Raw genomic sequence first — 22,029 nt, forward strand, 5'->3', positions numbered from 1 at the left:
CCCCGTGGAGGGAGGAGGGATTGACTGGCCGTTTCAGTCCCTTCTCCCTCCTGGTCGAAAAGCCCGCAGGAGTCACACACGGCTCCTGTGGGCTTTTGCGGGAGGTGGGGGAATTCCGCCACCTCCCACAAAAGCAGGGAGAAGGTCTTGGAGTAGTGCACAGGCTGCGTGCAGCCTGTCCACTGCTCCCAGAGCTGCGGGGGGGGGGGGGGATTATATTTTGTTCCTTGATTTCCCCCTCTGAAAACTAGGTGCGTCCTATGGGCCAGTGTGTCCTATAGGGTGAAAAATACGGTATGCTTTAAGACAGCCAACATGTTATCATCCAGCTCATCAGCAACTACAATGTGAATACCTCAGTACTATTGTTTTCTCAGTACAATTCTATTTAATTCTAGGTTTTTCCCCCCGTACATTGATTCATAGAATTATGGAGTTGGAAGGGACCACTGTGGCCATCTAGTCCAACCCCCTGCAATGCAGGAATCTTTTGCCCAGTGTGAGACTCAAATCCACAAACCTGGGATTCAGAGTCTTAGTCTCATGCTCTACCAACTGAGCTATCCAGCCCGGCATGATAAAGTTTATTACCAAATATTAATAATTTTTGAAAACATTAAAAGGTATTGGTTTATTTCAGCATCATAGGAAGAACTGAAGATTTATTTATTTTTATACTTGTAGGTATTGAACGTACTGCACTAATCTTAACAGACGAAACGAAAACTCCCTGAAACAATCTTCCTCTTTTCCAAAGAGAAATAGTAATTGAGTCTGTGCTTTTCTAGGATGCACCAGAGTGTAAAACTACACTGCTCTACCTGATCCTCCTGAGGGTAATGATGACTCTAGCAAGAATTAAATCAGTTGAGAAAGCTTCAGGCAATGGACTAAAGTGAAGCAGCTCACTAACGTGGTGCATCCAAAAGCAAAAGAATGAAAAATGGCAGAGATTTCATAAACTGCACATCTTAAAGTTGTCCTCCTAGGGTAATGGCACAGTTAGAATTCCTTAAATTCATCCATACCCCAACCTATTACAACATATCTAAACATTAAAGAAAACTGAATATAAGTGCATCCTTGATGGTGCATAATCACAAGGGCTTACATACTATAAGCAAATGCTTCTTTAAAAAAAATCAATGATACAAATGGCCTTCAAATGTTGGAAGGAAATTCTGTATTTGCCTTCAGCTTCAGCAAAGTGTAGAAATGCCCCAAGGAGATGGATCCTGCAGCACTGCTGCCACCCTCTGGCCTCTTAATGGACCAAACAGATTGAGGAAAAAAAGTATGCCCTCTTTGGTCATTTCTTAACTTATCTTTCTGATGCAAATAAAAAAGCTTTTTATATTATAAAATAGTTGCGATTGTTTGTACACACTAACAAAACTCTTCATATATTTTTAGTAAGATACTACTTTTAATCAAAATAGGAAATACCATAACAAGGACTAGCTAAGTTCCCCATCCTTCCCAAAACCCAGTGTATTTCAAGTTTATGCTTCAATGCTTTTTTTGTGGCGGTTACGGGTAACCCAACACAATAAGGTAGTTGTTGTTGTCTTTCTTCTTCTTCTTCGGTGATCACTCGAAGCCGAGTAAGATTGTCTTCCATAAACACATTTTTTTAAATGTGTCCGTAAGTGACTGTGGAGGCCAATTCTGGATCCACACGTCCTTCCACAGTGGGGACAGTGGTTTCCGGGTGGGAGTTGATCACAGTGTGGATTTGCCAAGCATGCCTTCCTCTTAGCATGTTTCTCCCTTGCGTCCTCAGTTTGAGTGTCTTCAAAGTCCATGACACCTTTGGTAAAGGCTATTCTCCAACTGGAGCGCTCGCAGGCCAGTTTCCCAGTTGTCAGTGTTTATACTACATTTTGTAAAATTCGCCTTGAGATAGTCTTTAAACCTCTTTTGTTGACCACCAGCATTACACTTTCTATTTTTAAGTTCGGAATAGAGTAGTTGCTTTTTTTGTTGTAACAACCGTTCAATGTACATTACTCTCTGATCATCATACCACAAAGCCGAAACCAAACCAAATAAAATAAGTCGCATGAAAAACAACAAAGTTTCTCCTTCAACTTTAAGCTGTTTAGCAATTTTTTTATCAAAGGGAATAAATATAAGGTAGCTAACCTTAAAAATAAACTAAAATAAATATTAAATATATTGTTTTGTGCTCAATTGTGGCTTAGCTGACAGTGCTTAGGTTTTTGCTGTTTAGTCGTCCAGCTCAGCATCTTCAATAGGAAAAACCCATTTGAGGTACTAAAGTTCAACAAACTGAGATATTACTGATACAACAAGTACCTCATAGAAATACTGCTGTGCTTTACACACTTAAAATAAAATATGTGCCCAGACAATCCAATTTATGCCAAGAAAAACATAATTCTGTAAACTTTATGAATCATTTGAACAAATGTTCCCAATTTATCTTATTTAGCATTCTTAAATTTCTAACATATTTTATTCCAATTTGGTAGTGAATGCCATCCCAGCCAATGAAAAGCATATTTTTGGATAAAGCTTTTTATTATTATTTCATTTTATAATCTATATAAAACAGAGAGAACAATTCTAGGAGATGAAAATTAATGATAAAAATAAATATAAAATTGGCATGTAGAAGTTATACATGAGCTAAAATAACAAAGTCAAAGTAAAGACTATCCATGTTATTGGATCATCAAGTATAGTTTCAGATTTGCCAGACTTGTGACGAAAGTTTTCTTGAATCAGAGTTGTAGATTTGGCAGGGACCATGAGAGTCATCTAGTTCAACCCCCTGCAATGCAGCAATCCTTCACCCAACAGGGAGCTCAAACCCATGACCCTGAGAGTAACAGGCTCCTGCTTTACCAACTGAGCTAGAAAATGATGGTTCCACTGTATATGTCATAAAGGAATGCCAAATCATATAAAAAGGATCTGGGTGTTCTAGTTCTTCCCAAAATCTCCACTACAGCTATATTCCAGAGTGAGAGGTACCAAGTGTCCAGTGTAGGATTTGGCTTTGGGGTTTGTTTGTTTTTCACACTCAGTTTCATAGTTTCTTCTGGTTAATTTACCTAGTTGATCTTTAATAATGTCAAAATCTTTTTGCTATTCTGCAAGTAAGAAGGCATGCAGATCTTGTACATTACTGTATTTTTCGCTCTATAACACACACCCGACCATAACACGCATGTAGTTTTTAGAGGAGGAAAATCCGTAGGCATGCCACCTGTAGGCATTCCCTCCATAACATGCACAGACATTTCCCCTTACTTTTTAGGAGGAAAAAAGTGAGTGTTATGGTGCAAAAAAATCAGTGCTGCTTCAGAAGCAGTATCTCCAAGTCCAGGTTTCCTTCCCTTTGTAGCTACTTTGCGTAATTTGTTGTCACTCTGTTTTTCTTTATAAGATTATAGCAATCCACAAAGGGAAAACTCCCAGTTCTGGAGGATGCTGTTTTCGTTTGCAAGATCAAATATATCTTTGGAAAAAATTAAAGTTCTGTTAAATCCATTGAAATCAGTTGCAAAGACTTGGTAGGGTCTGAGTTGTTTCTTCAAGCTGCTGTTTAGGTTCTGTGCACACATGCCCTGCCTCCCCATGAAAATCATATTGAGCCAGTTCTTTGGCTTCTGAGATTTGAGTAGCCTACACATTTTGAATTTATCCATTTCCGCACTCTAAACGCTTTGTGTGTGTGTTGTGTGGGCATCCGTCTGTCCTGAGAGAGCCTTTGGGGGTGAAGTCAAACTGCTGGAGAATCACAGCACCTGCTGTGGCTGCAAAGACTGGTAACTCGTAACTGCTACTTCCCTCCCACATTGTTTTTTCTGTGTTAGCAGCACAAGCAGGCACAAGCCTGGGCAATGTGAATGGGAGTCCTGGGATGCCGAGACAAGACCCCCATCTCGGCCGTGCTGATATGGTCCAAAGGAAAGCAGAATAATGCATTTGGTACTATATTTGGCTGCAGGAGTTGCTGGAAGGAGGCGTACAAGACACCATCTAACTGTCTTGGGACTCCACTCTGGATTTATGTACAATTCCCATAATCCCTAGCTAACCTTTTCTGCTGAAGATGTCCTGCAAGGCAATGGGTACAGATTTTTCCTCGGGGTTTACTTCCAAAGCCTCTCATGAATGAGTATAGCTGCAAAGTGGCAGAGGCTTAGAATCAGAGTTTTCATTCCCCTAGAATAGATGGACTACCTTCCCAGGTTGATGAGCCCCATCTGCCCCAAAACTTTTTCTGTACTCTCATGGTACTGCATCATGCATGAACGAAGCTGCACTAACTAGAATATGTGGCAAAACTGAGCTATTTTCTTATCCTTTTATACAAACTCTGTGGAATTAACATCAAGAACTATGAAAAAGCTGTAGCTGTTGTTTTCTTTCAGTGTTGTGCTTCAGGTCAGCACAAATTCTTAACAGTCATGTTGAGATGACCTTAACCTCCCAAATATTTGAGATGAAGTACAGTATTAAAAAAAAAACTGAGAAAGAAGCAATATTTGACTGCAGATTTAGAAGCTCAATGTAAAAATATTCTTTTGTTAAATTCACTCTCCACAGTGTAAAACACACATCTACAGCAAGTATATTATATTTTCTTGATCGACAGATTCATTTGATGATGTTTGGGGGAAGTGGGGAATTCAATTCTTTTCTCAGCATGAAGGGCATGTTTTGAATACTGAAATGTAAAAAAAAAATTAAAGCTTTATTTTATATATACTGACAGCAATGCACCACCTGCATTGAAAAATCACAACTCCATGAGTTAGACTTTACTTTCTGCGAAACAACCCAGTCTTTTCCCATACACAATGCAACTTCTGTAACCACTGCACATTGAATGTCTCTATGAGGTTGTATTCCCTGAAGTGCCTTTCATACATTAGACCAATAGCTTTCAGAAGACAATGGGAACTGATACTGCAATGTACTCATAAATGTATCATTACACTCCCTTAACATCCAACGCCAAGCAGGTTTCTAAACTGCTCATAATCCATTGGTTAGAACTGGTTTGGCCATTGGCCCATCTTATCACTGAGGAGAGGCACAGGGCACACCAAGCACGCACAAATACATATGAGTGCTACCACCACCATAGCTAGCATGGAAATGCAACAAACTGTAGAAGGGGGTGGGACCCTGTCTCAGGACCCTGACATGGGGGTACGGTTACTTTTGTCAGAAGCTCGTCCTACTTTCAAATAGGACCCTAGCAGATACACATGCCCGACTGGCATGTTTCCCCCCTCCTGGTCGATCGTTCGGGAGCTTTAAAAGCTTTCTTATGCCCGAACATCGATGCCAACAGACATCGGCACACTTAGGGATCCGCAGAGTCTTCGCAGCTTGCATAACAGACCTCAGCAACTCAGCATTTTGGCTTAACTACTTTATTTACATATAAACACACATGGAGCACTACAACGTGGCTCCCTCTCTCTCTAGCATCAGACAGCAAAGGAAAAAAAAAAACAAAGGACAATAGTCCCACTTCATGGAACACAGTAACACAAACATCCTTTCTCCGTCACTTCCCACTTTGTGTAGTCAAAACATACACTGTCATGTAATAGACAACAATCCCATGACTGTAATCATGGCGCAGGAATTCCAACATCCTCCCCCAATTCAGGATCTGTGTTGCAGTCATCAGTGAAACTGCAACAACCATACAGATGTCATACACACAGTATACCTCTATCACCTGTTCCACCCTTGGAACTACCTGCAACTGGATCAGCCTTGGGCCTTACCATCTTGCCCTTCTGACTAGTCTTGGCGTCATAGCTCTCCTGGCTATGAAGAAGTTTCACACCTGCTTTTGTTGGGACTTGAACCCTAGCCCCGTTTCTCTTTGGAGAATCAGTGTTGGCACACACAGCCTTTGGATGTAGTCCAGCTTCCTTCTCCAAGGAAACAGTGTCTATGCTTATAGCCTTTGGGCGTGGTTTCCCATCCTTTGAGGACAACCCCTGTACCCCTTTCAAGACTTCAGGTTCCAAGACCTGTGTCGAGCCACTTTGTTGTTTAGTCATTTAGTCATGTCCGACTTTTCGTGACCCCATGGACCAGAGTACGCCAGGCACTCCTGTCTTCCACTGCCTCCTGCAGTTTGGTCAAACTCATGCTGGTAGCTTCGAGAACACTATCCAACCATCTCGTCCTCTGTCGTCCCCTTCTCCTTGTGCCCTCCATCTTTCCCAACATCAGGGTCTTTTCCAGGGAGTCTTCTCTTCTCATGAGGTGGCCAAAGTACTGGAGTCTCAGTTTCAAGATCTGTCCTTCCAGTGAGCACTCAGGGCTGATTTCCTTAAGAATGGATAGGTTTGATCTTGTTAACAAACTCCTGAGCATACCTGGTGGGCTTCTCACCCTTCGTAGCTGCTCCTGATCTGCACACCTGGTGCATCTCCTCCACTGTATCAGTGGAACTCACCTCAGTGCACCTGCTGTTTATAACAGCAATCGACTTAGTATCTAAGTCTCCAGCAATGGGGTAGCCTAGGAAAATACACACATGTCCCCACCACCACCACTCTGCTCTGCACTCAACATCCCCAATGAGTAAAATCAGCTCTGACTTTGGTTTTACTCCCAGACAGACAAGAAATCAGAGACTTTTGAAGTTCTGCTGTTTGCCTTGGAGGTAAGCATTACCAAGCCCTTGGGGCATGTTTCCATGCTTAAGCCTACTGACCTTTGCTGGCATCTCTAAACTTGAGATGCTGCACTAGCAACCACACAGCTTGCCAACTGGCTTCAATAAATCAAACTCCTAATCTTAAAGCTGGTTCACTCAAAAACATTTCTAAGAACACGGTGCTTAGATTAAAAAGAAAACTGCTGGGCAATCACACAAGCTTTTCCTATTGCTTCTGCCCTGTAATATGAACCAATAGAAGATGCCTGCAGGTTTGCTAAGCACATTTGCCACCATTTCCTTCTCCTCTTCCTTCCTAATGTAAGGCTTGCTAGACTCAGGCAGCTGTAAAGTTAAAATAGCAGCATTTGAGTCCTGGGGAGACACCACTGATAAGAGATCAGCTAGCAACATTCCTGAGGTCAGAGTTGGGGGCAGGCTGCCAGTTGCCAACTACTAAAATATATTTTCATTGCAAACCCAAGGACTAGAAATGTACCAACTATGTGAAATGAAAACTGGGGAGATTTTCACAATTCTGCACACAGAATTGGAGTTCACAGCTCATTCTGATCAATGTTAAGTCCAGGTAGCATATGAATGTTCCCACAATGGGACACATTGCAGTGGGACTTCTTCATTAATAATATATTATCAGGTCTTAAAAATTCAAGTGAGTGCACCTAATATTTGACTGTTTGCTGAAGTTTCCCTCAACCCCCATAACTGATAAAAGTGAAACAGATCATCCCAAGAAACACAGAAAGAGAATGATGATAGTAGTTAACTAAGGAAAAAGACAGAAAAACATGAAAGAAAGGGAAAATTCAAATGTATCCATCCACAAGAAGAATGGATATAATTGGTAGAAAAGATTGCCCTCCAGACTATAGCCCCTCTCTCTGGTGCACCCTGAAAATCTGCTCTCGAGGGCTCTTGGGTAGCAGGAGAAAAAGGTAAGTCCAATGAAATAACTGCTTCTGAAGGCTCTTTGGTTTGTTTCTAGAGCATTTTTATATTCAGCCACAAATAGCAAAAACTGTATGCACAGACTTCTATGGCATCAAAACTTGTTTTTTCAAATGTATATCCCACCCACTTGTTTTCAAAACTCTCTTGGCAAAGCTGTAGGAATGAACGTAGGGGAAGAAAAACAAAATACTGTAACAAAAGTCTCAAAAGTAAGTGAAATGCCAAGCTCCACAGCTATGGAATAATCTTATATATTGCTATGGTTCAGTAAGCAAACACAGAAGAACAGATTGATAAATATTCCCTTAAGACCATTAAGTTTTAAAATATAATTTGCAAAGATCTTGCAAATCCCAACAGTAAAGGCTTACACTACTTAGGGCTTATTTAATAAACCAAGAAGTATTATTTATAAGTAGTCTGACTTTATGCAACAGTTGGACAGCTGTGCTGTTGGTCTCCAAATCTGTCAGTATTTGCAGATTTAGAACTGTTGCTCAAAAGAATTCCCCATGGGACAAGAAACTAAACACATTCTTTTGTGCAAAAGATAGTGTTCAAAGGGATGTATTAGTAATAAAAAAAAGTATTTTTGTTACTCAAGTGATTTAAAAGTATATAATAAGTTTTGTACAATGTTTATTGTTGTCAATAGCCTTTTATATTAAATGGTTTCATAATCCATTTATTGCAATGCAATAAATGCAATAAATTATAGCTTTGTATGCCTGAAAACATTATAGGAGCAGTCATCACTGAAAAGCACCATACTGATATGACAAACTAAATAACCTCAGGGGGCTCACGGACTAGGGACCTCATTTTATAACTCATTTGTTTAGCAAATGAAACACAAAACACTGCTTTCTTTTCCCCTCTGGAAGCAATACAGTTCTACAAGCCTCACACACATAATGGAAGGAAGTAATGGAGTGAGATAATCCTCACGTTATTTCTGATGGCTGAAATCACTGGAGTTTGCCATGCATTTCAGACAGTAAAAATGAAGACCATTAAATCTATGAAAGCAAACAAACAGCTAAGCTGTTAATGAAGTGTTACAAGAGAGACATACTTTATTTCTTGGGAATTATTTTTAAAGTCAGAACCGCCTAGTCAAGCCATTGAAGATATTAGCAAATTAGTGCAACTAAGAATTCACCCAGAACACTTTTGCTTTTAAGGAAGATAAGTAACTCAGTCTGGAAACCAGCCCTTATGGGGAAAGGCTGAAGGAGCTGGGTATGTTTAGCCTGGAAAAGAGGAGACTGAAGGGAATCTTCAAATATCTCAAGGACTGTTACATGGAAGATGGAGCAAGTTTGTTTTCTCCTGCTCCAAACGGCAGGACCCAAACCAATGGATTCAAATTACAAGGAAGGAGATTCTGACTAAACATCAGCAAAGGTTGGATGGCCATCTGTCATGGATGCTTTAGCTGAGATTCCTTAATTGCCAAGGACAGTGTTTCCCAACCTTGAGCCTCCAGCTGTTTTTGGACTACAATTCCCATCATCCCTGGCAACTGGTCTTGCTAGTTAGGGATGATGGGAGTTGTAGTTCAAAAACAGCTGGAGGCCCAAGGTTGGGAAACACTGGACTAGATGACCCTTGTGTCCCTTCCAACTCTACGATTCTAAGTATTTTAAGAACCTATATATACATAATTGGGGGCAGGGTATCCACACAGAAAGAGGTGTTTGAACCAGCACCCAATCAGAAAAATATTAAGCAGTTTCTGTGGTGATAGCAGCTTTCACCCTTTGTTCAAATATTTTCAAATATTAACTCCATGTGGATATACCTAGTGTCTTTCATAGTTACAAATTCTAGGCAGGTAACTGTGTAAGCCGGTCAAAGCAAAAATAACAATTTTGTGGTATTTTAAAGACTAACAAATTCTTTTCTCCTGCATTATAACAGATATGGCATTGGAATTTAAACCTTCCTCTACTGCTACAGCCTTGGGAAAAACCTTTCCTGTATAGATAATATTTGCATTGGGGGGGGGGAATTCATATCATATGACTATGTCTTTTAAAATTTCCATAAACAACAAAGCAAAATGAATATGGGCATGCAAAAACTAGCATACACAGTATAATTATTATAATAACAACAACAACTATTATTATCATCAATAACAATTAACATGTCGGCTAGTGCATCCTTTTAAAATGTGTATTATCCTAAAAAAATTAAAATATATTATTTTATATCACTTTTACTTAATATTAATTTCATTTCCTCCAGAATACAATATGAGAGATTTCAACTAAGGCATATTCAGAGCATACCAATTGACTTAATTCCATTGATTTCAATAGATGTACTCTAAGTATAACTAACAGATTTGTTTGAACAACTGGTTGCTATTGAACTATTCAACAATCTCAAATTTTGAACAAAAGTTTTAAGTTCTGTTTTTCACTCTTATATAACTCATTAATTTAATGATTAATATGTAGTACCACAAGTTCTCAAACTATTCATTAACCACTAGAGCAATCTTAATTTCAATACATTGCTAAAACTGAATTAACGTAGTTCATTGTAGTGTGGAATGCGCTGATCGAACAGTTTTAAAATTCAAAATGCTAATGCATTCCCCGCCATTGTAAATAATAAACAAATAAGCAAGCATGGAAGCTCTAGTAAATAATATAACCTATAAATGAAGTTCACAGCATTGGGAAAACAGGGTGGAAATATAAGGCTCTGTAAAGATTGAAAAATTATGGGCCTATAAAATGTGGAAAAAATACTACACAAATATTATGAAGCATCCACTTGAATTTGACATGTATTTCCCTTCAAATACTAAAAAGTGCAAAGAAAACATTAGAAGAACTTAGCAATAATATTAAAAGGATTATGTAGTTGTGGTTGTTTTTAGAAAAAGATACTTAGAATCTGTTGCATTAATTTTAAAAACATTTCAGAAAACTTTTCATAATGTTAGGCAGCACTTACAATAAAAAAGTAAGAATAAAATAACAAATAAAACTATGTTCATTGTTTGTAAAGTACTAATAACGGGCACAATACAGCCAACATTAAGCATGTTTCAGTTAAACTGATTTCAGTGGGAGAGAAATGTATACACATGGTTAATCTGCCCACTGAAATTAATGGGACCTAAAGGTGCTTAGCTCTGCTGATGCCCAATAAGGTTTTGGCTGGGATCCAGTAAGCTATTTTAGGTTTCAATAGCACCCATGTCTTTCATGTAATTTCTTTCCTATGTCTGAAAATTTATAATACCTTGTCACATAAGACAAGCAAGCACCCTACCAGCAGGAAGCTGTGACGTGGAACGTGTGGATGGGAAGAATACACACACACACACACACACACACACACACACAATTCATTTATACCCCACCCAACATTTTCTCTGATGGGACTCAATTAAGCTTATAGATTTTTTAAAAATGGAAACCTAGAGCTACACAGTCCACAATTCCTCTCAGTTTGGAACATCAGACTTCACTGTTTTGATAATTTCCTGTGGTCATCCTCTGTGTGTCATGTATATTAAAGAAGCTGCACATCTGAACTTTCCTTTAATGAGGGTAATATTGAAATGCCACTGTCATTTCACTTGAATGTATTATTAATGTTATCTGTAGAATTAATTTTTCACTAGAAGGCTTAAAAATGATTTATTTTTGACTTTTGTAAGCCACTTATTTACTCCGATTGGGGCCAATGGTATGATTTTGAGTAGAAAAGCAACCAGTTGCCCACCACCAAAACTGCTTCGGCAGACAGACTCTCAAAGGTGATGTTCTTTTGTTTTAATATTCATACATAGCACAGTGCAGCATCTGGTTTTAAACTTATAATGCTTAAAGGACAAATGTCTAGAAAACAGACTTAGCAATGACAGCAGTACACTCCAGATTTTACAGCAAAAGGATCAAGTCTGGATGACAGTAGCACAGCAATACCTTGACTTTTACACAGAATGTGTAAATTTGAGCACAGTAGATGCCACTTTGTAGATGCCATTTCAAATCTAGATTTCTTGATGTATTTTATGCAGGAGTACAAGTCTACACCCTAGTCAGCCCTTGCATTTAAGTAGGATAGCCTAGAACACTTTGGTCTATCCCGTAGGTACTTCTATATTGATGCTCCCAAACCCACTTTCTCAGCCATGCTCTGAAGTTCACTGCAACAGTATTCTAGGGTTTTCACATCATTTTTTGCTTTGTGAGGACAATTGCTTTTTGTTACCACTCGACATGGCAGTCCAATGGTGACACTTCAGAGTAGAGAAGAAATGAGAATAGGGAACAACTCTGACACCCTGCAATTTGAAAAAGGGCAAATCATGACTCAAAGCACTCTTTTTATAAGCTACTCTGCTTCAGTTTAGTTGTTATGGCCATTTTGTTGTACTGATAGAAGCTAAATCGTAAAAGAACTCTGAACTGGAACTGTTGCCATGTTCATGGTGGCTTTGCACAAGATGCTCCATAGCTCATATTATGAGAGATCCAGAGAGCCACAAAACAAACACTAGTATCCTGATTCAACAATTAAAGCCTCATACATCTAAGCCACTCCTTTCTGACTTAAAATGCATTGCTCCTGCTGATAAGGACTGTTTACTCTGCAGTTCTTTTGCAGTTATAGTATCTGATATTCCAGCTAGATGTGAATTCACTTCAATGATTTAATACTATATACTATGGAGTTGGTGGTATAGTAGTGAGCATAGCTGCCTACCAATACTATATATCATCCAGTTTCTTTTCCCTCTGTTCCCATGGCATTATCACTAACCTCTACAGATGAGGAGTCCTGGATCTATTCTGCATTGTATCCTTTCATCCTGCAAAGCCAGAATTCAACCTTGATAAGGGAGTCCAAATAAAAACATAGCAAATGGGTACCATCACATGAAGAGCTGTCCCTGTGGCAGGCACTTGCATTCTTTTGTAGGAAGATAGGAAGCACCCTTACATCTAATCAAACTTATCTGCTGTAGGGATCATGGGCATAGCCAGGATTTAGGTGGGGGGGGACACAACCAAAGCCTGACTAAGTCTAGCTGATTAGGAATGAAATGTTTCAACATCAGTTTTAAATTACTTTCTTTTCACCCCCAAGTGCTAAGAAAAAAAATCTGTCAAAATCTTGTCATTTGAAAACTAGGAAGTTAAATTAAAAATAAACATCAGGGAGTACCTTTCATGATGTTAATGAGTATATTTTGAAAAATGACACCTTTTCCCATCTTATTTTTTAAAAATCTAAACTAAAACAAGTTTTCTTGGATATGCTGAAAACCTTTTCAGCACTTCCTTCTCAAATTCCTCCTTTTTTCCAAAACAGTTTTTCGGTGCACACTCAGTAACCATAGCCCATTAAGACGCTTCCCTATCATCATCGACCTTAGCAAAGTCTTTACTCTCCGCAAGGTACTGAATGACCAGTCTACAGGACAAGTGGTGCATGGCTGAGCAAGAGAGATAGCCAGTTAGACCCACTGCTGTAGTATCTTAAATTCTGGTGTTCTGCAGAGAATGGCTCACAAATTTCATTGAAGGATGAAATGATATGCTACTTGCATAAGTGTAACAAAAACCTTAGGGGAATTACATATTGCTACACTATCTCTCTATCCCCAAAATCAATTTACAACTTTACAGTTCAACTTATGTTCATATTAGTACAGTATACTCCCCAATTTTAACTTTGCAAACTTCTTAAAAGTCTCCAGCTCCCCACCCCACAACACTGCTACCAATGGGTTAAAAGAGACTACAATCACACCAGCAGAACTTGCCTCAAGTTTTTAAAAAAAAGAAAATAGAGGGGAGTATCTGTTTTTACCTGGAAGGCCACAGGTTCCCCATCCCTATTGAAGGAGTCATTTGTTTCAATACTAATAATTTTAATCTAGCTGGGTAGCGCCAGCTACTTTTAAATTAAGCCATGATGCCAACAAGTGGTGAGAAACATGGAACCCAAGCCAATGCATGCTTCTTCAAAAATAAGTTTGCACACAGTTACAGCCCTAGTATTTGAAACAATGTTATTTGAAATAACACTGTTGGTATCCAGTTTAAAATATTTTAAACCGAAATATTCAAGAACCTTTCATCCCAATCTGACACAAGTCCGTCAATTCAGTTTATGAAGCAATACAACTGCAGATTTGATCAGCAAAAACACTAACTTTGTAGCAAAACAGTCACGAGTGAAGCACCTTTTGTTTTGTAATTTGGCTATGTGCATTGCACATCACTTTTAGGCTCTACAGGAGCATGGTAGTCCTGGGCTGAGATACAAAGTCAAGCGTGGGGGAAACTGTTCCCCCCAACTACCATGCACCTCACTGTTTTATTCACAACTCAACACACATAGCAACGTTCAGGAGTTCATCCCATGCATCAGGCCAAATGATCACAGCATCATTCCCCTAGCGCTGCATATCATAGCTGTCAACCTTCCCTTTTTTTTTTGCGGGAAATTCCCTTATTCCAGCGCCGTTTCCCGCTGCTATCCCGGATCAGTGGCGTAGCGTGGGGGGTGCAGGGGGGCCGGCCGCACTGGGCACAACATCTGGGGGTTAGGGGGCGCAAATCCACGGGTTAGGGGGCGCAAATTACTTGCCTTGCCCCGGGTGCTGACAACCCATGCTACGCCACTGTCCCGGATTGTTAGATATCCCGTAGACTGTCCCCGGGACAGGTGAGGCTGCTGATCCCTTACTTTCAAACCTGAAAGTTGACAGCTATGCATATTCCAGTCAGCTTCTCGCCCGGCATGAAACACTACGGAGTTAACACACAAGCTGCGGTTCGAAGCCATAAGCAGCGCTGGTTTTCAAATGGCACGGAGTCACGCCTCGGGAAACGCTTGTCCCGGGGCGCCAAGAAACCGATGCCCAAAATCGAGATCACCAAGCAGCCACGAGCCTCCTCGCACCTAAGGCAAGATGCAAGCCGATTTGTACACCTGGCTGAGCAAAACCTGAAACTGGATCGAAAAGCAGCAATGCGTCGGACTCCCAAAACTCCCTGGAGCAAAAGGAAATTGCCTAGGCTAGCTCTTTCGGATGGGTGCAACTTAAAGCGGATCTTGAACTGCTGGATCTCTGCGATTCCCTATGATCACTCCCACTCCCCACCCCACCCCCCCATCCCAGCGAAGGGGACTAACCTGCGGGTGCGGTTGGCGGGGCAGCCCCCCCTGCGCTCCATGGCGGCGGGCACGCAGCTGGTGAGCTCGGTCCAGTCGGCGTGCAGCCCGCAACTCCAGCCGGTGGAGAAGCGCGAGAAGAGCCACGTGTCGCCCTTGTCCCCCTTGTCGCCTGCCGGCGGCGCGGCGGCCCCCGGCCGGTGGCAAGTGCACTTCTTCTGGCCCGCGCGGCAATAGCAGGGCTGCTCGAGGCGGATGTTGCGCACCAGGTGCCTCCCGAAGGTGGTGCCGCCGGTCTTCTGGATGTGCAGGAACACCATCACGTCGCGGCCGCGCATGTCGAAGCGCGCGCGGCGGCACAAATCCGACAGGCCGAAGGCGGACCTGCGCCCGGGAGAGCCCGGGAGCCCCGCGGGGTCCCCGGGGAAGCGCTGCCTCCGCCGGGCCGGGTGCCCGCCGGCGCCGCAGGGGGAAACGGCCGGAGGATCGGGCGCAGCAGCGGCGGGCGCGCTAAGGCAGCCTCCGCCGGGAGAGGCGTACTGGTAGAGGACGAAGAGGAAGAGCAGCGCCAGGAGCGGCGGCAGCAGCAGCCAGCGGCTCAGCAGCCGCGGCTCTTCCATGGCGCGCGGTGTCGGCGCTCCCTTCACTCTCCGGGTCGGGCTCGCCGGAGCTCCGGGACGCTCCGCTGGGGAGAGCGAGAGTCCCGCGGCGGCGGCGGCGGACGGGGCTTCGGCTGCCTCCGGTGCCCCCGCAGCCCCATGGCGGCGGGAAGGAGCCCCGCGCCCCGTCAGAGATCACGGGCTGCGCCTCATCCCCTCACGGCGGCTTTGTGACGGCAACCACGGAGAGCTTCGTTCCGCCGTAGTTATGACGACGAGGACATTTACTTTAAAATATATATATTTTTAAAAAACTCCCTCATGTAACCGTCGCCTCAGCCGCTCAGGCAAAGCGCGAGGCGTCCCCACCAGGTGCGACCCCGGCGCTTCTTCTCACTCGCCGGCGCGCGTCCGTTACTGCCTCGCGCACGACCGTTATCACTCTCTCTTCACAGGGGGAAGGGGGCAGCTTCGCGCGCTTGCGAGCCAACCAACGGAGGGAGGGTCTCCTAAGCGGCCAATAGCGGCGCTCAGCTCGCCGGCAGCAGTAGCCAATAAGAAACCACGGCGAAAGGAGGCGGGGTGATAGTTCTCGGCTCTCTCCGCCCAGGCCCCGCCCACCACCTATAGACTTGGGCGGCCGACGGGTTTTGCGTTGCGCAAGCGCAGTAGATAGAGGGTGGGGAGCGGGAAAGTGAGTGGTACTAGCTGCTGGGTCTTTGCACGTGGCGAGGATGCTTCTTCTTCGTGTCACTTGCTATGGCTGGAGGAGAAGAATAACCAGCGGTTTGGTTGATTTGATTGACATCCTACGCCCTTTTGTAATGTGGTTCTTTTTTGGGGGGGTGTTATTTGGTTGTTTTTATTTTGATTATATATGTTGTGGTTTTATATGTTGATATTGTTTTGTGAACCGCCCTGAAACCTCCCGTTATATAGGGCAGTATATAAATTCAATCAATCATTCAATATGTTTGTAGTGAATTATGACCCTTGTGGTCCCTTTTATTCTTTTCAGTGTACAGTTGGGCTCAAAATACACAGGGCAGAAACTGTGCAGTTGGAAAGCTGATAATGTGCAGTTGGAAATACGGAGGAGACAAACTAGATATGTTGTGTATATTTCTTTATTAATCATTAGCCTGCTCATACAGAGAACCCTATTTATTGAAACCAAACAAATTCAGCAGTCAGGGAAAGCTAGATGAAATTGATACAGTGAGCCACAAAACATCCACAGAAACTGTCCATTCCTCCATGGCAGCCCTGGCTACTAATATTCGAATTCAACAAATCTGCAGGGCATCTCCATCATCCTTCACCAAACACTATAAAATGGACTTTCATGCCTTAGCAGAGGGTATGAGGCTCCTCCAAAATGTTATTTCCTGTCAGTAAGTGGCCCCCAGTCTAATTTTGGGGCTTTAGTATGTCCCATTGTAATTGGCTCTGGAGTCTGCCAGGAAAATGGGTCATTGGGTTATTACTTTGAAGGATCCTTTTAGTTGCAGGCCACACCTGCATACAAGCCACTCACTTAAGACCGTTTGTTCAATAGCTGAGTTCAAGGGGACCTGTTCCCAAATAAATGTTTACTGGATTGCAGCCACTGGGTCTCTTTGTATGGTATGTTCAGCATGGCTAAACCCATTGTTTGCAACCAACAGCGTAGAATAAAGCTGTTGGTATCAATGCATCTCTTAGTCTCATGCTTGCGAGTCCCCGCATTAAAACAAAACAAAAACAAAACTGGGGAGTGATCTGTATTGGGACCATAGCATTGGGGAGTTCAAGATTTAAACCCTTACCACCATGCTACATACTTGCTGAAAATTCTCCCCTCTGTTGCTAATAGCAGGTTTGGCAGGGATTTTCGGTGAAGAATGGAAGTGGGGGAGGGTTAAATCTCCTATCCTGTTTGACAGCCATAATCTGGATCAGACTCCACCACTTCCCTCAGCAGCTACATTTAGGCTGAAAAGACACGTTTAAACCAATGTTGGGATGCTGAATGTGGTTTTAACTGAAGCATGGATTGCTTGGAAAATAAACCTCTCTTCCATTTTCACTCCGGGCCCAACTAGAAATGATCTTATTTATGTGTTTGCTTTTAACATGTCTAGTTTTAATATGTTTAAACAGCAGCTAATGGCAGGTGACAGGGCAAGGGGGAACCTAGGTTTGTGGCATGCAGGGAGGGAGGGATCAACCTCTATGGTGCAGTGTCATTGGAATTAGGGTTGCCATATTTCAGAAAGTGAAAATCCGGACACAAAAGTTGTTGAGCTTCAGATATTGAAGTGATTACCACCCAGAAGCTGTCTCCAACAGCCAAATCCCAGCTACATCTAGGAAATTCTGGACATATGGCAACCCTAACTGGAATGTTCCTCTCCCGAAGCTGCTATTTGTCCCTTGGGACCCTGCACAATGCAATCCTGATCCTAATGTGACCCTCTGTGGCTGCTACTTTAATTTTTCAAACTAGACGCATTCATTGCCATCACACAATGGCCCTCAGCATGCTTAATCTAGGCTACTGTATCACAAGAATGGCTATGGTAGACATCTGAAGGCAGCCCTGTTTAGGGAAGCTTTTAATGTTTAACAGACCACTGTATTTTAATACTTTGTTGGAAGCCACCCAGAGTGGCTGGGGAAACCGAGCCAGATGGGCAGGGTATAAATAATAAATTATATTATTAATTATTACTATTAAGGTAAAGGTAAAGGTACCCCTGCCCGTACGGGCCAGTCTTGCCAGACTCTGGGGTTGTGCGCCCATCTCACTCAAGAGGCCAGGGGCCAGCGCTGTCCGGAGACACTTCCGGGTCATGTGGCCAGCGTGACATCGCTGCTCTGGCGAGCCAGAGCCGCACACGGAAACGCCGTTTACCTTCCCGCTGGTAAGCGGTCCCTATTTATCTACTTGCACCCGGAGGTGCTTTCGAACTGCTAGGTTGGCAGGCGCTGGGACCGAGCAGCGGGAGCGCACCCTGCCGCAGGGCTTCAAACCGCCGACCTTTCGATTGGCAAGTCCTAGGCGCTGAGGCTTTAACCCACAGCGCCACCTGCGTCCCTATTATTATTATTAATGGGGGCATATTGATGATGATTAAGCAGTTGCTGCTGACATTTTGGTTTAATTCATGGGTGCAGAATTCAAATTACTTAAAGGAAAAAGTTTACATTTTTAGTAACTCAAGGAGGGCAGACTTCAGTCTTTTCAGACTGAGGACTAACCTTTAGTTTAAACATGCCACTGGGAGACTTATGTCTTAATTGGTAACTTTTTTTGCAGTAGTGCTGGTACTGCAACCGACCTGTGATCCAGTACTAGTGGGTCCCCGCACACCAACTGAAAAATCAATATCCTATATTATACACACCCATTGCACATACTCTCTGTGCTACACAAGCACATATCTTTCCATGTGTGAATTTAACTTAGGAGACCTTTAATGATTTAATAATAAAGGGAAATATGAGGCTGAAGCAATAAATCCATTTCCATTACATATGCAATAGCTTACAGCAGCACTTTCAGACTCTTTCCTTCATGTGTAGCAACTTTGAACATTGATTTTTAAAGCTGTCTTCTCAGTAGATGATAATCAGTGCTGCATGTAAATCATAAAAATGGGAAATTGTACTTATCCAGATTAATTGAAATGGACATAAAATATCAGTCTGCATGATTGTAAAGTAGTACGAATGTTCATCCTAATTATATTTTGTATAAATAATTACAAGGAATATGGATGAATTTACACGGTGCATTTGATATTCTGGAAAATGACTTGAAATTGCCTCAACAATTTCTAAAAGGAATATTACAGATTTATACTAACTGAGAGGCAGCTGTGCTGGTCTGCAAAAAAGAACCAAACCTTGTGGCACCTTAAAGATTAATAGTCAGGGGTTGCCAACATTTCTGAAACCATGAGCACATCTGTATACTAGAGAAATATGTCAGCACAACACACATGACACAACCAGGCAGAAGGCCTCAAGGCAAGTTTAGCAGCAGAGTGAGTTTGACAATAGGGTGAGGAGGCCATGGAAAACTACTCTGCCCCTTCTTTCCTTGACATTAACAAATTTCAAATTTCAGAGTAACTTGATAAATGGAAGGGGGGAACGAATAGTTGTGCAAGTAGAAAGCCAACAGGGCTGTGTAGCTAGGACCAGCCCAAGCTGGCTATGCCTTCCAAGGGAATAGGGATGCATGTCTCCATCTAAAGCCACTGATAGTTGCATGTAACTACTTGTACACAGAGAGAGTTTGGTCACAGTTAATTGATTTTTAATTAGCTGTGTAAAAAGGTTGCAGCTCTCCCCTCTGCCCTCTGCATGCAGCAGACCAATAAATAAACCATTTAAGCAGAGGGTTTTGGATTAACATCCAAATTGCAAACATATTTCTCTAAAAGTAAGTCCCATTTATATCAATAGGCTATTCTTTTAAGCTCCTTGTTTGGAAGCAAATTGCATTGAAATTAATGGATGCTTTTTCTTTGTAAATGTCGTTTATGGGTGAGGTGTTTATCTGCTGGCCACGGTTTTTGTTTTGATAACTGCATAGTGAATAGTGAATTAAAATAATCAACTAAGAGCACAACCTGACCTCTGATGTTGATGGCATGTGGGAAAGGATGATTAAGATAACATGCAGGATCCTCCCTGTAGGTGGAGCAGAGCACAGACGTCCAAGTGTCCCTTTTTTCCAGGGACAGTCCCGGATTTACAGAAGCAGTCCTGGTTTCTGATTTGATCCTGGAATGTCCCGCTTTTCCCAAGGACGTCCCTATATTCATGGAGGAATGTTGGAGGGTATGAGAGCACCATTAGTGACGTGGGACGCCATGGGCATAGCCAGGATTTTTGCTGGGGGGGCAGGTATTTTGTTAGGGGGGCAGAACCTCAGTTATCTATGTATTTATATTGATTTTTATTGATTGGGGGGCAGCTGCCCCTCCCAACCCCCCTTGGCTATGCCCATGTGGGGTGTACATCTCATTTAACTCATTAGCACTTAGACTAGCATAGGATTGTGCTACATGTTGCAGTTTTTTCCTGTACCTGTCTGATGTCCTGGTATTTGGCTGAAGATCAGGGTTATCTTGGTGTCCTCCCTCATATGTTAAAATCTGTTTCTACAAATAAAGTTTTCTTTTTACCGCACATGCTGATAAAGCTTCAGCTTTATTTCCCTTTAATGTAACCCTTACCATTAAGTATACTGCAGTCACTATGATTTATACTAAGTGGTTGGACCTTATTAAGACTCCTTCATTAATCATGTCTTCTGAACACAGAAATAGCTTTAGCAATAATTTTTTATCCCCATGATTGTCTGTTGTGCAACCGGTTTTAAAACGTTTCTTTAATTGTATTATTCTGCCAAAATATTTTTCAGCTGCAATCCATCAACCAGTTAAGCTAGAGCATTTGGCTATTAGCTTAAATCCACAGTTTCTAGTTTGGGTGAAACGGGAAGCCAAAAAATGGGTCGGATCAGATTTCAGAGCCCCATTTACTTCAATTTATTACGTGAGTAAGAAAAAAGGACAAGCATTGCACCTGTTTTCCTATCCCACCCAGTACATCTGCCTGCAATGCCACCAACCACATACATGACCCATATACAAGAACTACAGCATGCATACACTCAGATCACACAGTTGGTTTTTGAGGTAAGACTCAGAATCAGCCATACGATCTGAGCCTATGTACTTCTGATTTTAAATGTGTAGGTATTGTTCAAATGTTATGTCCCTCTGCAAGTGGGTAGTGGCATCAGAGGTGGAGCAGACATCCTAGGTAAGTAGGAAGGCAATGCAAACTCTTTTTCATGCGTCTTCTGTGCCATGGGGGGTGGGAGGCGTGACTGGGACTATACCATCCTGTACTGTGGAAACTGTCTTTTAGATGTACCTTCATTGTTTACTTGTTTACAAAACTACAAAATATACTAATCCACACAAAACTTACTACATACAATTTGTACAATACGCACTCTATGTCTCAAACAGATCAAAAGTACCCAATTTGAACATTTCATTATTTATTAGTAGTAGTAGGACCTTCATCATAATTAAAATTACTTTAATGTATTAGGAAGCAGAAGAAAATTAATAGCGTCCATGAGTTGAGAATATGACACAGTGTTCCGCTAAAGTTTACTACCTGAATGATGATACTGACTGGGCGGCAACTATTCAAGGACTATTAGATTCAATTCATATATATACACTTAATTTTGTTTCTTGGTTTCCTTGCCACTCTTGTACATTATTTGTCTAAATACAGTGGTACCTTGGGTTAAGAACTTAATTCGTTCTGGAGGTCTGTTCTTAACCTGAAACTGTTGTTAACCTGAGGTACCACTTTAGCTAATGGGGCCTCCTGCTCCTGCCGCACCGCCGCTCCACGATTTCTGTTCTCATCCTGAAGCAAAGTACTATTTCTGGGTTAGCGGAGTCTGTAACCTGAAGCGTCTGTAACCCGAGGTACCACTGTAGTATAAACACTGACAACTGGGAAATACTGGCCTGTGAGCACTCCAATTGGAGAATAGCCTTTACCAAAGCTGTCATGGACTTCGAAGATGCTCAAACTCAGGATGATAGG

At 42.2% G+C, this 22,029-nt stretch overlaps 1 protein-coding gene across 11 annotated transcripts in view; it reads right to left on the reverse strand.

Moving 5' to 3' along the window:
• HS6ST3 (heparan sulfate 6-O-sulfotransferase 3) overlaps positions 1 to 16,020 on the reverse strand; it is a 214,395-nt gene extending 198,375 nt beyond the window's left edge. For all 11 annotated transcript variants that reach the window (XM_081908230.1, XM_081908228.1, XM_081908227.1 and 8 more), the window contains exon 1: positions 14,819 to 16,020. In XM_081908230.1, coding sequence (XP_081764356.1) covers positions 14,819 to 15,417 — 599 coding nt within the window. In that variant the 5' untranslated portion in view covers positions 15,418 to 16,020. The remainder of the gene's footprint in view (positions 1 to 14,818) is intronic.
• Positions 16,021 to 22,029: the final 6,009 nt, after the last annotated feature.

The sequence above is a fragment of the Podarcis melisellensis genome (genome assembly GCF_964234715.1).
Source record: "Podarcis melisellensis genome assembly, chromosome: 4".
NCBI lineage: Eukaryota > Metazoa > Chordata > Lepidosauria > Squamata > Lacertidae > Podarcis > Podarcis melisellensis.